This window comes from Cuculus canorus, chromosome 2 (assembly GCF_017976375.1).
Source record: "Cuculus canorus isolate bCucCan1 chromosome 2, bCucCan1.pri, whole genome shotgun sequence".
In the NCBI taxonomy this organism is placed as follows: Eukaryota; Metazoa; Chordata; class Aves; order Cuculiformes; family Cuculidae; genus Cuculus; species Cuculus canorus.
The window spans coordinates 23,405,237-23,422,213 of NC_071402.1; the positions used below are offsets into that span (position 1 = coordinate 23,405,237).

Genomic DNA, 16,977 nt, shown 5'->3' on the forward strand with positions numbered 1-16,977 from the left:
ATTTTGGATCTCAAGGCACGTTGGTGATGGATAAACTTGGAGCTCTGGGCTCTTTTTGTTACATCTGTCTTTGAGCTGGAGCAGTACATCTCAGAAAGCAACTACAGAGCATAGATGTTGGGCATTACAGATGTCAAAGGAGGAAGCTGTTAATAATCAGTTTTAATCAAGAAATAACTAACACAAGGCCAGTGCTTGGTTAGATTGCCAGGAGGAGCAATCCTAGCAATGCCTAAAATGAAGAGGGCTCCTTTGCCACAGGAAGGGTCAAAATTTACCATATAAGAATATTTAAGGGGTTTGGTGAGGATGTATCTACATCTGTGTTTGTGTTTTTTCTCATTTTTACCACATGTTTAACCCTGCTTTCATTTTACAAATGAGTGTGAAGCTGCTTGTCCTGGTGGCATTCACCCCGCTATTTGTTGCTCCTGTACACCAGGTTGAACATGTAATGGAAGAGAAGGCAACATGTTGGGCTTGTGCATCTGTGTTTGGAGGACAGGTAGGAACACAGAGGAGTTGGTCTCCCGCAGCAGCTGGCTTACAGAAGTAGGGCTTTATTGCTCTCTTCTTGCTAAATTAGTAGGGTTATGCTCCCTAGTGCTTTTTCTAAAATTTTTGAAACTGGTAAGATGAGACAAGCAAAGGTTATCTTGGAGCACCATACTAGAAGGTATTTTTTACCCCAAACATCTCAAGTTGAAAACTTCTCCCTTTGCAAGATTATTCCGATTTCCTTTCTCTCCCACTCCACTATATGGTCAACAATACTATTTACTTAAAGCAGCATCATCAAAAAGAATGATAGAATGAAATTAACTGGATGTTAGTTAGGTTTCCCCAGCAAACAGGTTTTGGTGAATTACGTCTGTAAAGGTCATTTGTGCATTTGGAAATCTTCAGATGACGAGGTGTGTTTGTGCTGTGGCAGCTGGTGTTTTGTGGTAGTCTGTGGTGCAAGGAGAATGCAAAGCATGGCTGGAATTTGGATTTGTGGTAGACCTTTCGGTGTGGCGGGAAGCCAGAAAAATGGTTCTTCTGTAGTTAGAAAGTGCTTTTGAGGAAGTGCTGAGGACAGTGTGTGAACTTTGATTTTTAGAAGTTTTACTCCATGTGTGTTTTGTCTATGCCTTTGTTGCTTATATTAGCTTTGTCTGTATGTTGACGGAGTTTATACTGGTCACTGGGAGTAGTGCAGACCTTGCGGTGAATGTTGCCTCTTGAAATTAGATTGCTCATTACTATTACCATAATTGTGTGTCTCGAACCATTTCAAGTCCTGTAATTTCAGAGCTTCCTCTTTCACACAGTGATATTTCCTTCATGTGGGTTCGTTGTTACTGGAATAATACAGGCATTGTGTTCTTGGGCTGTACAGAATTAAGTATTTTTTCCTTCTTTTTGTCAGCAAAAAGTTGCAGATGCTGTCCAGTGCTCCAGATTGTGCTAATAAGACTTTTATGATTTCGTAAAGCTCTGGTCATTATTTGCATTCTAGCATTTGCGTTTTTTTCCTGAAATAAATCATCTGCTGAATCTTTTCACTTCATCGAAGTCATCTTTGAACGTCACTAAAGTGGCAATCCAAAATTACTATATAAGGAAGAGTATGGCTTTTAAAACCAGCTTTCTGCATGTAAATCTAGAGAGCATAATTGATTGTCTGAAATAACTGGCAACTTCTGTGTTCAAAAATCCTGACAAAGTTTAACCATTGTCTTTAGAAGAGCAATCTGCTATTTCTGAGAGACTGCTTATCAGATCCTATTATGCAAAGAGCCGTAGGACTTACTGGTCTTTCTTTAGAGCATGGGAGAATCTTTGTTTGTTTTAAAAAAAAAAAAAAGTACAACTGGTTCACCACCAGAGCTGCTATGTCTTGATTTTGTACAGCTGTTGGAACTGGCAAAAATGCTGTAATATGCATTCTTTCCTCTCCAGAGAAAGGGAGGAGGGGAAGGCCTCCTGTCATATGCTTGGCTGTATTACTCTGTTTACTTCCTAATTTTATATTTTCTTTTTTTATTAACAAAAGCTTCTTGCCTGAAGGGCTCTCCTGGTGTGGGTTGGTACTTTCTGTATCTGTGTGAACACACAAATGTTAGCGAGTATGTAGTTAGAAGGTTATTCTTGCATTTCTAGGCATATAAACTTAATATATCATCAACCATAGGCTATAGGATTTGTGTATCTGTATTTTATTTTACATATAATATACCAGCTGTGTATATCTAGGATATAACATCATGCCAAGATCTTAGAGAGAAGGATATTCCCTTCTATCGTTGTTGAGCAGGTTTTTTTTTAGTTTCACCTTTTTTCTTTCGGAAAGGGAATGTTTTAGTTCATTTAATGAGAAATAGCAGCTGTAAAACTATTAAATTTGTTTTGGGAACAGAAGCAGGTAAAGCATCCAAGATTCCTTTTTGATTGGATTTTAGGTTGAAAATGTTCCCTTAGGAGGGAGGGAAGAGTGTGTTCCGTTCTTGAAACATGCTTTATTTTAGACAGACACAGGGAATAAAATAGTAATTTATGGATAATGTTCCGCAGAGGTAAGATTTTCCTTGATTAGGAAAAGGAAAAGAAAAAAATAATCATAATTCAGCATTTAAAAAGACCGTAATCTAGTGACTTTTGAATTATTCCTTAAAAAAAACCTGGTGACCCAAAACATAGGATTTGGGGGGAACAAACCCAGGAGATATGAGGAGGGGAGGTGGTTAAGGTTTTTTTTAATTGTGCCTTTTTTCTTTAAAATTCTTACACTTGAGGAAGGTGGTAATCTTGTGGGGTGCTACTGTACTGAATGGTAGTATAACTTTAGTGTTGTCTCGGCTGCCTGCTAGTGCTAACATAATATCAAGCTACAGTCTCCTGAAGAGGGCCCAGCACCGTGCTTCCTGCATGCTTTGCGCTGGTGAGCTGAACAGCCCATGGGCTATTTCTGTGTTTCCTCTTTGGAGAGGGATTCCTGTTTCCTCTGCCGGTCCTCTGAAACTTCCTAGTCATGACCCAGTCATCTTGGTGATCCCCTCTGAGACACACGGCCTGCGGCTGTGTTCCAGCCGGTCTCCAGCTGGCGTACGATCTGCCTGGGCTCTGGCAAATAGACTTATTCAGCTCTGTCAGTGTTGGGGTTTTGCCTCCGTTCGTCTTCTCCATACCAAGATGTGTAAGTTAGAAATTATTGGTGACCCTCTGTGTTGCTTTGTTTCTGCCTTTTTGCCTTTTTTTAGTATCCAGTTTCTCTTTTATCATCTTATGATAAAATCGTGGAAACCTAGTGCACCCCTTTCTGGGCAAGCTGGGAAACGCTGAAGAAAGAAATGGTGCCAGCAGTAGTTGCATCCAGACATGCAACAATGATGTCTCTGCTGCTGCCTTACAAAAGCAATTTGCTGAGAGTTAGAAAAATTCCTCTTGTGCATTCAGACTTCTGAGAAGTGGGAATATTTGCATGTTTGGGGAAGTCAGTGGTTTTGGTTGGAGGTGGTCTACCACTTGTAGCAGTCCCCTCTGTTGGAGGAGAATAGGAAAACACCTTGCTTTCTCTGTCTTGTTGAAGCCAGTCAGTTAAGCAGAAGGAAGCCTTTGCTGTCATGTTGTACATAAGGAATAATTGAAGCTTGATATGTGATGGGAATCGGGTTTTTGGGCTGCTTTTTTAAAATAAAAATCAGTATGATGAAAAATTGAAGTGTCGTCACCTTAACTCTAGTCTTTGCTTGAATTGTAATGTGAAAGTTGAATGCCAAGGCAGTGTTTGCTGTCACTCACTCTGCAGCTCTGCTTCCTGAAATATTCAGGTGCCTTACATTATAAATATGCATCTGCATACTTCTCTGAGAACCCTCAGGCTTCGAGACTATCTTGGGTTGTTTAGCCGCGGCGACTCAATTTTGCTGGTAGTCTAAATGGATTCAAAAAACACACCCAAATATTTCATTTCTTTTAATTAAAATGTGACCTTATTGCATGTGTAGAAAATGTAAGGTAGAGAAAACAGGGAAGTTTACACTGCTGTAAGCCTGTTTTGGTGCTTTATAGGAGAACTTGTTACACATTCACTTGGTTGTGGCCTTGGGTTATGGTAATTTCTACACATGTGCACACGCACACCAGCTCCCTTAGGGAGCAGAGGAGTGAAGATGCCGTTCTCAGCACTGCTTGAGTGTACTGAAGATGTTCCTTAACTACAGAGAAATTTCAGGCTTTTTAAGACAAGAAGGATGTAAAGGGTAGAAAGAGCTGACAGTATGAAGTATTGGGTCAGATGGTGAAGATGGTAGTAATGTGAAGATGGTAGTAATATGAACAACAGGTCATTAGGGTGCTGTGATCTTTCAGAACCAAAAGTAATGGATATGATTCTAATCTTTTTTTTTATCTTTCCTCCTAAAATAGGGAATTCCTGTGAAGAATTTGCTAGAAGCGGATACGTCTAAAATTTCTGCGTGAAGACTCACAAACTGGATTACATGATACTATGCCATCCTCTGACTCTGTTTTGATTCTTAAAAATGATTAGGGTTGTATATGAAATTTAACCTATTTCTCATGAGTGACCTAGACATGAGTTTACATCGGCAAATGGGCTCTGATCGGGACCTCCAGTCTTCTGCTTCCTCTGTGAGTTTGCCATCAGTTAAAAAGGCACCAAAGAAAAGAAGAATTTCACTGGGCTCTCTTTTTCGGAGGAAAAAAGACACAAAGCGCAAGTCTAGGGATTTAAATGGCGGTGTTGATGGAATTGCAAGTATAGAAAGTATTCATTCAGAAATGTGTACAGACAAGAACTCTATTTTCTCCACATGTACCTCTTCTGATAACGGAACAACCTCTAGCAGCAAACCAAGTGGAGACTTCATGGAATGCCCCTTGTGCCTTTTGCGGCACTCCAAGGACAGGTTCCCTGAGATAATGACTTGTCACCACAGATCTTGTGTGGATTGCTTGCGTCAGTATCTCCGGATAGAAATCTCTGAGAGCAGAGTTAATATTAGCTGTCCAGAATGCTCAGAACGATTTAATCCTCATGATATTCGTTTGATATTAAATGATGACATCTTGATGGAAAAATACGAAGAGTTTATGCTTAGGCGATGGCTGGTTGCAGATCCTGATTGTAGGTGGTGTCCAGCTCCAGATTGTGGGTATGTATTTTTTCCCTTTATCTGCAAAACAGTGTCAGCATAAATTGATAATGTTCATAGCACTATGCTTTTTGAAAAGTTAATTGCTTTGATTTTAGATTTTATTATGTATTATGCTAATAGGTAGCAGGCAGAATTCTCTTAAAAAAAAAAAACAATAAAAACCAAAATCAAAACCAACCCAAACTACAGACGACCTTCCAAAATAAAACCCTTCCTCAAGTAGGAAATTTTTTTCTGCACAGAGGGAATTTCAGCAATGTCATGAAGCTTATTGGTAGGTGGTTGCTATGTGCCTACAGCAGGCAAAAAGACTTGGATATTACACTGCCTAGGCAACAGCGCAAAGCTCAAACTAAAGAGAATTGTAAATTCAGTGACTCTACACTTTTAACGTAGTCCATTTGTTAAAGCACAGTGGGTATTTTGGGTTTTTTAACTGTGAAAAACGACCAAAGGTTTTCTTTCAATAAAAAGACCTCTCCAGCTTTTCATCTTCTATCTTGTGGCTGGTTGAGATGCTACTTGTTGCCTGTCAACAGGATTCTGATGTGAGATAATAATTAGCTTGTTCCTGTTTATTATCTGAGGAACATAATGTTTTAACACTGCTTTAATACTTAAACGGTTCTGAAACCATTCTGAATTCTGACATGAGTAGGCTGAATGCTGCCGAGCAACTTGTCACACTTCTCTGCTGTCGGTGTCTCATAGTGCCATTCTTCAGCAAGCTGCTTCTTTTTAGACATGCTTTGAGCTATTATAATGTCTAAATGTTAAAGTCCTGACTGCAATCCGGATGTGCATTGCACACTAAAAACTTACAGAAGATGACGTCTCTGTTTCAAAGGCTCACAAAGGAGCAGTAATTAGAAGAAAAGGAAAAATGGTGACAGAGAGCAATTAAACTAAGACTGACTGTTAGGTAAACTATTCCAATATTAACATTCAGGTACAAATATTTAGAAGACTTTCAAATTTAAATTGCATGTTAAGAAACATATTTGAAATACAGTTTTGCTTTCATACTTTTAAATGAAACAGAATTTGCTAATGCAAGTCAGAAGCAGGGACTGGAAATGTGATGGTTTCTTACGTCTGAAGTGGGTGGCATTGCTGCAGTATAGTTTGAGTAAAGAAGGAAAAATGACTTGAGATGGGTTGGCTGCATGAACTTGTAACAAAGTCGTGTGGATAAAAAAACAGTACAGCTTGCTCTTCATATTTTGACATTGCAAAAGAAAACAACCACTAGAAGGCGATACTGGATAGGCGAAAGTGTGCTTTGCTCAATGTTTTTGTGTACTGGACGAAATTCTAACTGAAAGAAAGTAGAAGCATGTAAGAACTGCTAACCCATTTTCCATTAAACTGTGTTTCAGTGAGTCAGATACTTTTTTAGTTCTTCAGTAAGTAGACTAAGGCAAATTTAATGGACATTTTTCACCTTCCCTGTTTTTTGTACTTCAGTTTTCTCATCTGTTTTAGGAGAAACATCCTGTCCATCTTTAAATGGTCAGAAACTATAATGATAATTGCTGTGGATAATAGCATTATAAAAATAAAAAGTGTGTCTTCAGAGCAAAGTTTAAAGTTCTGTGCAGTCGTGTGGGACCACAGCAATGTGTTGGTTAGTATATCACAAATATTTAAATCATTGCTCCAGAACTGCCTACTGCATATTTCTTACTCTGAGGGTAGAATCCTGTGGAAAACACACTGTGTTGCCAGACAGCTAAATTGTGCCAAAGCTTTTGCGCAAGGGGAACAAACTAGGACTATGTGGGTGACCTTAACAGTACCTTTGACAACACAACTTTTTCCTGATGCGTTTCATGTGATAGGGAAATGGTTCACAGTGATAGATGGATTTTGTTTTCAATGCAGAAATAGTACAGCTTCACTGAATTCTCATTACTAATTTAAAATCAGATTAAATTGATAAACAGTGGGTTTTTTCCTACTTCCTGGGTCCCTGTGTTATTTAACAGAAGACTGTTTAACTTTGTGTTATAAACCATGAAGAATAATTAAGAAGTAAATACCTCTTTTTCAACTGTCTTTCACTCTTTTGGGGGAAAACTGGTCTGTTTCACCTGCTTTCTTGGGCTAAAACCAGAAATTTTATCTAGAGATGGCAAAACTTGGAACCAAAGAGGTCTTGAAACAAAGTTAACTACAATGCAAGTGTATTGCTATTTATCCTGTCCCAGTGAAGAACCTCTCGGAATCTTCCCAACAGGAGAACCTCTGCAGTAGCAGTGCGCTGGATGAGCTGCCCGTGAGCTGCGTGGTCTCTAGCGCTAAAGCAGTCTAATGGTTCATACTGTTAGCACCGTGGTCTTTATGATCCTGGGCTACTTCATCCTCAGCTTTTGTTGCAACTCCAAATGTATCCTGACTGTTGTTGTTACTTGGAATACTGTAAAAGCCTTTGGACCAGCTGCAGCCTTCGTGCAGTGACTTGGTAGGGTACACCAAATAGGCAAATAGGTGATCTTTCCCTAGGAGGAAAGAGAACGGATAAGGAAACCTCTTGGGCTTTCTTCCAGACTAATTTTTTCAGATTGTTTCTTCCTATGAGTTTTCTAATGTCATCTTAACAAGCCTCAGTGAATCAGTATTCCAAATGTGTTCTGTCTTTTCTTCTGCCTGAATTGTTTAATGGTTTTGCTCTGAGATTGCTTTGCTGACATTATTGGAAGAGAGTAGCTATTCCTACATTTTCTTATCTTTGTCAAGCAAAAAGCAGATTGGGCAGAAGAGTACAAGTCCTTCATTCGTCTCTTCTTCCCACTGTACACCCTTTCTTAAATGAATTGCTATTTCCCTCTGGTTTGGTTGTTTGTGGTTTTGGGGGGTGTTGCATGTTATTACCTTGAATTTGGTTGTTTATCCTTTCTGTCAGCCTAACAAGAACTTTTTGCATTCCTATCACCTGCAAAATTAATGCAAAATGTGGAAATTAAATCTGAAATCTTGTACAGTTTGATCTGGGCTCTGGTCTAAGAAGTTACTTTCTGAAGGTATCCCAATACATCAGTCCCGAATAGCGGGTACCTTCAGGGATGTGCCCTCTTCTTTATCAGCAATGGGAGGCAGGATATTAATTGATACTGTGGCCAACACGTTAGATTGTTTGATTTCACTTTAGTGAATCTTGGATGTATCCCTGTATGTTGAAAAAGCTTTTGAATCAGAGTCTCTGTGTGTACATAAAAAGCGATTATCTCTTCAATTTCAGTAAGTGGGAAAATGGTACTGATTAACTTGGCAACAGTCTGGAATAGTCTAGCAATTACTGAAACAAATGTTTACTTGAAAAACAGACAAGCATATATCTCCTTATTTGTAACTGCATCATGTGTACATTAAAGGTTGAAAACCTGTATTTGTTTGGAGAACTTCTTACGGGGAACCTCAAACATGCTCTTTTAAAACACTAATGAAAGATGTAAGATTTGCATTAACTTTATAGAGCTTCAGATCTAGGTCTTCTCAAAATAACCAAATTTTAAGATAAATATGAGAGTGGGAATAATTTTTCTGAAGTGTTATTAGTGAAATGATATTTTGAGTTAATGCAACTGTTATAAATAGGGCAGGGGTAAAAATAAACAATTTAGTCTTCTAAAATAAAATTGCCTTCTTTGAACAGCCACAAATTTAAGCCCCACTGCGTTTCTAAATCTGAAGTCTATTCAGGGGGACTGTTCCTGTAAATAAGACTGTACATCTGTTTTAAGTATTCATACCAGTGGAGCTGTTGCTATTTTCTATTTAAAAGAAAGCTATTGCATAAAATCATTGAAAAATTTACAGTGGGTAGGAAATAAGGCACATGTGCGTGTATATATTATGAACTATAATACACATAGTCTGTATTTTTATTGTGTGACTTTTAAACCTGGTGGCAGAATTGATCTGTGGCAACAACTTTTTCATTGTATAGAATTGTTCATGTAGTGTCTGATTACAATAGTGTAACAGAGTTTTGCAAGTCTCGCCCTTCTTGGAGCTTTTTGCTCTAGAGTATTGCCAGAGTAAAGACATTTATGGTTTGAAATGTATTTTTTAAGCTGTCAAACAAAACGAAATTGTCGTAGTAATTGAGAAACCGAAATCCTTATTTATAAATACTTGCTTTGCTCTTTTGACATTTTAAAATACAAAGAGTAAAACAAACATCTACTTAAAGTAGAGTGATGTTAATGATAAAAGGCAACTAGTAAAATCCTAACGTGTCATGCAATACCAAGTCAGATGCCTTGACAGTAATAGATTACAGGTCACTTCAGCCTTAAATACAGTACATTTTAGTACAGCATGAAGTAGTTAAGGTGGAATAGAGCACATTGTAATATTTCTGTACAGACTTAATCTAATGCAGTAGTGATAGAGTTGTAGAAGAAGATGGTGAGGAAAATGTGTTGACCACCTGGTGTCAGCTCCTGATGTCTGTTGCCTCTGTACCTGCTTCAGCTGCTCTTGCAGACATCTCTGCTTACGTGGGTAAGCTTATCCAGATGGGACTGGTTTTATTAATAAAATTCTCTTCCCTTCTTGTCATTCAAGATACGCTGTGATCGCTTTTGGATGTGCCAGCTGTCCCAAACTTACTTGTGGACGAGAAGGCTGTGGAACCGAGTTTTGCTACCACTGCAAGCAGATTTGGCATCCAAACCAGACGTGTGATGCTGCTCGCCAGGAAAGAGCTCAAAGCCTGCGCTTGAGAACAATTCGTTCTTCGTCTATTAGTTACAGCCAGGAATCTGGAGCAGCAGGTATTTACGATCAGGAGTCTATGTTCATAAAGTATATTTCTAGTACATTTGTATAGTTAACTTTAAAAAGGAAATAACTGAATAGCAGCATGGTGGGTGCTAGCTGCTTTGTCTTTCAGAAACACAATACAATTTTAAGTTTTAATTCAAATTTTAAATGCTGCAGTTTGAAGTACTCTGACTATAGCACCTGACTTAAATCTTAACAGGCTTGTCAGCATTTTAAATTCTTTCTTTGTAGCTGAAAAATGTGAGGTCGAAGGAACTTGCTGCAAAGCACTCTCTATGTTTGGCAGGCTGACTTCATCAGTTGTATCTCTTATGGACTGGGAACACTTATTTCCTCCACTGTAGATGAAATTTCACAGGGCTGATAATAATAAAAGCTGTTAAAAATAAAACTCAAACCCACTGGTTTCTGCTTTCAAGAGAGACCATTAGTCTGATGCCAGTTCTGATGTTTGGCATCTGTTGGTACTAATTTCTGTTTTTCAATAAAGTGCTCATTTGTCTTGACTACCAGAAAGCAAGGAGTTCCATCTTCTTAAAGTTAAACTTGTTTGTAACCCTAACAAAGCAAAACTATTCAGTGGTACTTTGTAGAACAGGAGCCCAGTTTTCTCTTGATAAGAACTAGCTCTGAATGTCACCACACTGATGTATTTGGCAGCTTTTGTGTTTGCCTGACTAAATTAGGTAGATATTTGGGGAAAAGTCTCTCTTGTACCTTAAATGTAGTTATAGACCTGTCATTCTCCAATCCAGCACTAGACTTGGGAGTCTCTGATCTGTTGTTTGTGCTGGCTCATTTTCACAAGGCACTCCATCTTGTCTTAAAACTGGCATCTTGCTCTAGTTTCAAATAAATTTAGAAATAAAGTTTAAATTAGTACACCAGCTCCTTTCTTGCCCTTTCAGTCCCTTCCAGCATGAGCAGCAGAAGCTCTGCCATACCCATGCTGCAAGAACTTCCTCAGTTTATTTACTGCCGGGTAGGTTTTGCATCCGTTCCCATGTGGGATGAGCTAGTGCCTCCTTTCAGCTGCTCAGTGTCCTTCTGCACTGGAGTTGGTAGAATTATTGTTTCTGCTGGTTCTGCACTAGAAGCTGCAGCTTATTTCTGCTGCTGTGAGTAAATAACTTGTCCCAAAGTGCAAATGATGACTAGTAATGTGAAGGAATGAAGATCACAGCTGTGGTTGTGTTAGTAAACAAGCATTTCACTGTTGCTCAGTGACCCCTTGGTTGTTAATGATAGCCCTAGTCACTTACCTGCTTTTTTCAATTTTTGACTTGGGGAAGAAGTCAAAATTTCTTTTTATTACGGTACTTTTTTTCTAGGGTGTAGGGTTGTAAAAAGAACTCCAGAGGAGGTTGGTGATACCAGAGAAATTCACTTAATGTGGAAGTCATGAAGAAACAACAAAGTGGAGGTGGAATATTCAAGTAAAAGATTCATGACAGCATGAAATGTAAAAGAAGACTGTATTTCAAGAGACTGTATTATCAGTCCTGTATCAATGTACATATTTAATGTCAGACTAATATATATTGCATTAAGCTTAGAAAATCCTTGAACAGAGTGTATGCATTAACTATTCAGTTACTTGAATGCGATCTACTATGTCTCGTTTTCATTAGGTTTTCTTGCTTCAAAGTACAAATACAAATAGCTATCAAGTCATTGCCAAATCAAGGTTTGTAGAGCAAACTTATAATAAAGTTCTTCCATTGTTTTCAGATAATGGTTCAGTCGTTTTTCCAAAACATATGTCTATATTTTGATTAAATCTGGTTGTCTAAAGAACTGATATGATCTTAATATTCATTTTTAAACAGCTGATGACATAAAGCCATGCCCACGCTGTGCTGCTTATATAATAAAAATGAATGATGGAAGCTGCAATCATATGACTTGTGCTGTCTGCGGCTGTGAATTCTGCTGGCTATGTATGAAAGAGATCTCAGATTTACATTATTTAAGGTACATTTAAGAAAAAAAAAAATCTATTTTTTTTCCTAACGTGTATAGAAGTAGATTCCTGGGTACTGCAAGTCTGGCTTTCTTCCTGTTGGAGTAGAGGATCACAATTGAAGTGTCCATATCTGAGCATTGAGTTAATTTACAATGCATGTATTTAAATTAGCACTTTTTAATAATTTTTTTTTAAATATTTTTCTAAGTTTCATGCGTGCAATGCTACTTAGTACAAAAAATGAAGTGTTTTAAATGAACATACCCACAGTTTTTACAGAGGTCTTAAAACTGCTGCATTGTCATCATAGTAAGCAGTACGAAAACTCTGATTATATGTTACCTGTGAACCACAAATTGGCATGTTATAGTATGCAATATGCTTCTCTTTATGTTGCAAAATAATGCTGTAGAGGCAAAAAAAAAATCTGAAGAAATTGTAACTGATTATATGGTATGCATAACATCTGTAACTTGAACCTATGAATGCTAATTTTGTAACTAGAGAAGAATTCAGTACTGTGTAGTTATGTTTTTATTTAAAATTTATTTACAGTTATTTTCTTTCTATCAGCCCATCAGGTTGCACGTTTTGGGGAAAGAAACCATGGAGCCGTAAGAAGAAAATACTGTGGCAACTAGGGACACTTGTTGGAGCTCCTGTAGGAATTGCCTTAATAGCTGGCATTGCTATTCCTGCTATGATTATTGGGATTCCCGTGTATGTGGGACGCAAGGTAAACGTGCTACAACTCTGAACTTGCTTCAAGTTTACCTTCTGCATTGTATAACTTGGGTAATACTGTGTTCAATTGGCAGTCTTCACCAGCCTTTCAAAAAGAAAACAAAGAAACCCAAACAACCCCCCAAAAAACAATCAAACCAAACCCTGAGTTGTTTAAGATACTTGTTTCAGTTGTATAGGAAGGAGAAGCAGTGTGTTTAAGAACGTAGATCCTCTTAAAATAGGCAGAGCAAAATGCCAAACAACTTCCAGTTTCTGCATTTTGCCATGGAATTTCTTGCATACTTTTTCAAAATTCCTTTTTTTTAATCTCTGGTTTCCCTTAGAATTGAACAGTATTTAGACTACACAAATGGCAAAAAGGAAATAATTCGTATTTTCCTTAGAAGCAGATAGTTACCAGTATTTTAGTATAAAATTCTGCTAGTATAGGTTTGTGCCTGCACACATTTAAGCATTTATACTCAGCAGCTTGTTAATCGCCTTGTGGAGCAGTATTCGGTGCAGGTAGCTAGACAGCATCTGTCTTCATTTTACTGTCTGTGGAAATAGACTAGAGATGATCATGTTAGTCAGAAGGCAGTTGATTTATTTCCTCTCAAAAATATAATAGCTTTTCATAGAAAGTAAAGGACAACTTGCAAGGAAAACAAAAGATAATTACACTCCTATTTATAGTTTAGAATAAAGTAGCAAGTTGTCCAAGTCTTTTGGAAACAGACTTTTTAAAGTGGTGGCTTCTTTCAGCAGATGCTAAGTGTTCAGTTACCTCTACTGGGTGGCATAAGCAGAAGATTTGTGTTTCTTTATCAGCATAGATTCTCACAGTGACTGGCACAGACACATAATTCTACACTTATTGGGTTGCAAGGGCAAGTTTCTCTCTCACAGGAGCACTTGCTGCTAGACAAAAACTCCAGGCATACAGCTTTTCCACTGTATTCTCTTTCATCTTTTTCTTTCAAGCAAGGACTGCTTTCTGCTACAGTTGAATTTTGCCTCTTCTATTCTGTTTTGTCTTAGTCTTTTGTGCAGTCATTGGAACCTTAAAAATTGTAAGAAGGAGAAAGCAGCAGTTACCTGTTTCAGATTGCTGTTTCATGTTCTGCTTTTCCTGTTGTATTTTGGTATAAGTCTCCACCACTGAGCTCTACAAGTATCAATGGTAAAATATCGGGTTACTCTGTGAGGACAGCCTCATGAGGATTTCCATTGTACAAAATCGATTTTTCTAACATTAATGTAAATTTTTTTCCTATGCTAAACATCTTCATCTGACATAAAGAATCATTTAGCTTTGCAATATCCTATTATGCATTTCATTTTTAAGTCTGCTTTCATTCTTATCTCTAAACAAATCTAGCACTTAGTTTCTTGACAAACTGGGAAGAAAACACACTGGTTGAGACCTGTGATTCTCGTCTTCTCTTCTGAATTTCCGTCCAGTTGTTCATACGGCCTTTTTTTGTCCAGTTTGAATATAGCAGCAAAGCTGACACACATGACTGCTGAGTTAAATGAAAGGGTGATCCTGTGCATGTAACTGCCAGTTATCTCTTTCTCAACAATATGCTGTTTTCATTTGGTGTGCTGTGAATCACGTATCCTTCCCCACCGTACTGGTAATTTAGGCAATTGGTCTCTTCCCAAGGGTAGTCTTGAATTCATTGCCTTTGTGCTGCATCTTAGTCATTTCAGGCCATTTTTTTTTTTCAGTTTCTCAGGACTAGTATGAGTTCTGGCATTCTCGCAACCTTGATAGATTGTATTGGCCTGAAACTCAACGCACACATTCTTCTTTCATCTTCCAGGTTAATAAAAACATTGAATACTCTTGGGTCCAGGGCCTATCTCTTGGAAAAAGTATAGGGTAAAGAGATTCAATTTGGGGAGTGAATAAACCTAATGATAACTCAGAGGTTTTCTGTTAGTTTTACATGAAGCTAATTGTAGGTTTCTCTAGTCTGGTTTTCAGTCTGGACCATCATAACTTGTTTGAGAGTCATACAATAAGAAGTCAAAATTTGTTCAAGTTGGTGTGTGACATCTGTTTCTCCCCATCCGCAAGGCTGGTTATCTTGTCACAGAGGAATATTAAAGTGACATGATTTCTACTTGAAAAAAAAAAATCAAAGTGGCCTTTATTTCCTGCATTTGCTTTGATATCTAAAAGTTCCCATTTTTCAGGAAATTCAAGTTCAGTTCGCTGGTCTTCAATTCCCCATCTTCTCGTGTTAAAAATGTTGCACATCTTTCCGTTTTTCCTATTTTTTTTTTCTGTCACCTATGAATTATACTTTCAAAAATTCTTATTAGTGGCTCTGAAATTGGGCCTGCTGAGGTATTTTTCAGATCAGCTCATGTTAAGTATGCTCTAACCTGCTGTTTTCATACAAGTCTTACTACTTTGTCACCAGTCACCTGGCTCCCAGTTGATCTTCAGTGACAACTGAAGGGAAGAAAATTGAAGAGGCCTCCAGTTTCATCTGCTGGCTGCCTTACCTTTTTGTTAAATAGCAAATTGATCCATTTTAGTCTTCCTCTTACTAGCACTGTACTTGTAATTTCTTATTGACTTTGATGTCCCTTGCTTTTTGTCTCCTCTGTTTTAACTTTTATGATTTTGTCCTGACGCTCTCATGCTGTTCCTTTATCCCCGCTCATAGTAATCTGACCTACTTTCTATTTTCTTAATGCTGCTGCTGCTTCGGTAAAGGAAGCTTCATTGTTCTTTTACAACATTCTGTCTGTTTTCTGCATTGGAAGAGTTTGTGCCTTTGCTTTGATAGTTTCCTTAAGGGAGTGCTAGTTCTCTCTTTTTATAGATACAAGTCTTGTAACCTACCAGTTTTCTGTGTTTATTGAAATCCCTCTTCTTCTGGCCCAGTATTTTGGTTTGGGTGTTCATTATTCTTTACTGGGTACTCTGAGGTCTCTTTCTTCATAATCATTCCTACCAGTGCAGCCTTCTATCTTGTTTTCAGTCAGCTTCTTCCTTGTAACCACTCCTTTGCATTTCTTTTTGTTCCTTTCCATTTAAGGAATCCAGTGGCCTTTATAGATTCCTTTGTTTTTCGTATGTCTTTTGTTTCGGTAGGTAAAATTGCTCATTACAGTAGAACACAGTGCCTGAGATGATCCTGCTAATTGCTCAGAGCCCCATGAAACCTGATCTTCCTGGGTTTGTAATTCTTACACACTGATGCTGTGAGAGTGTTCATATTCAATTTTTCCTTTAAATACATATGTTCTACCTTGAAGTGCTCCTTCACTCTATGTTGTTCTGTGTATGAAGTACCTCAGATCAATTAAATGCATTCTCTTTATACGAAGTGCAGTGTCTTTGCTGCCCTTTCCTTGCCTGTCTTGCCTGGACAAATACTTTAAATTTATTCCAAAATGAGAACTATCCTACCAGTTCTGTAATTGAAATTATAGTTTAGAAAGCACAGTGTTTAATAAAACTTCAAGCACTTTGTCATTCTTTCTGCAGTAGTGTATCGATACAAAAATACTGTGATTATCCTCTTAGCACTCCTTTTTGTTGCTCTTTAGATGCAGTGAGGATTAATTTAGTCTTATGACAGCCACTGAGATAACGACCTATTGTTCCTTTGTAATTACATCTCAGCCAAGAATGATGACAGATGAAGTGCATATCCCTGAAAAGCCGTGTTCCTAGAGAGAGTAAATGAAACACAAAGTGGGAAATCTCTGTAAAACGATTATCTTTGAAGGCCTTTCAGGTTCATGTGGAATAGCACGTAAGTTTGAGGCAGACACATTTCAGAGTTATTGCGGTCTTGAACCATCAGTAAGGGTTGTGCTTAGCAGATTCCTCGGCAGAGTAGCACAGCTAAGGCTCGGGTTTGCTGAAATATTTTCTGTCTCAACAGCTTGTCATGAGAGGGTGCCAAAGTGATGAAGTTCTCACTATCTTCCCTCCCAGGCTATGTTTGGTGAAGGCTGCCTATCTACCGGATTTTTATTGATCTGTTATGTCAACATTTCCATAGACTTAATGATCTGTGGAAGTTTCACTCTGTATTGTTCAGGAGAAGGATGGCTGAGAATAAGAAGTGTCAGTTTGATCAGATGTGGTAACTTTGATCTTGAAAATGGTCTACTTTTTCCAACCATGCAAGCTGGAGTAATAATTAAATATATAAACAAAAAAAGCTGTTCAATTATTTAGCTTTTCTAACTTGAAACTGAAGGTAAATGCATAGCTGTTGGATGGAAGGACTTCTAACTTTTAAGAATCTGCCTAAAATTAAGAAATGTGTAAATTTTCTTTTATTTGAGTTAAGGAAT

At 37.9% G+C, this 16,977-nt stretch overlaps 1 protein-coding gene across 4 annotated transcripts in view; it reads left to right on the top strand.

Moving 5' to 3' along the window:
* The window catches only part of RNF19A (ring finger protein 19A, RBR E3 ubiquitin protein ligase), a 57,365-nt gene that overhangs the window by 32,949 nt on the left and 7,439 nt on the right, over positions 1 to 16,977 (top strand). For 3 of the 4 annotated variants that reach the window (XM_054059602.1, XM_054059604.1, XM_054059603.1), the window contains 4 exons: positions 4,411 to 5,159; positions 9,735 to 9,943; positions 11,783 to 11,927; positions 12,493 to 12,655. In XM_054059602.1, the coding sequence (XP_053915577.1) occupies positions 4,543 to 5,159; positions 9,735 to 9,943; positions 11,783 to 11,927; positions 12,493 to 12,655 (1,134 nt within the window). In that variant the 5' untranslated portion in view covers positions 4,411 to 4,542. Of the gene's footprint in view, positions 1 to 3,065; positions 3,179 to 4,410; positions 5,160 to 9,734; positions 9,944 to 11,782; positions 11,928 to 12,492; positions 12,656 to 16,977 lie in introns of those variants that run through there. The other variant, XM_054059605.1, reaches the window with a different exon arrangement.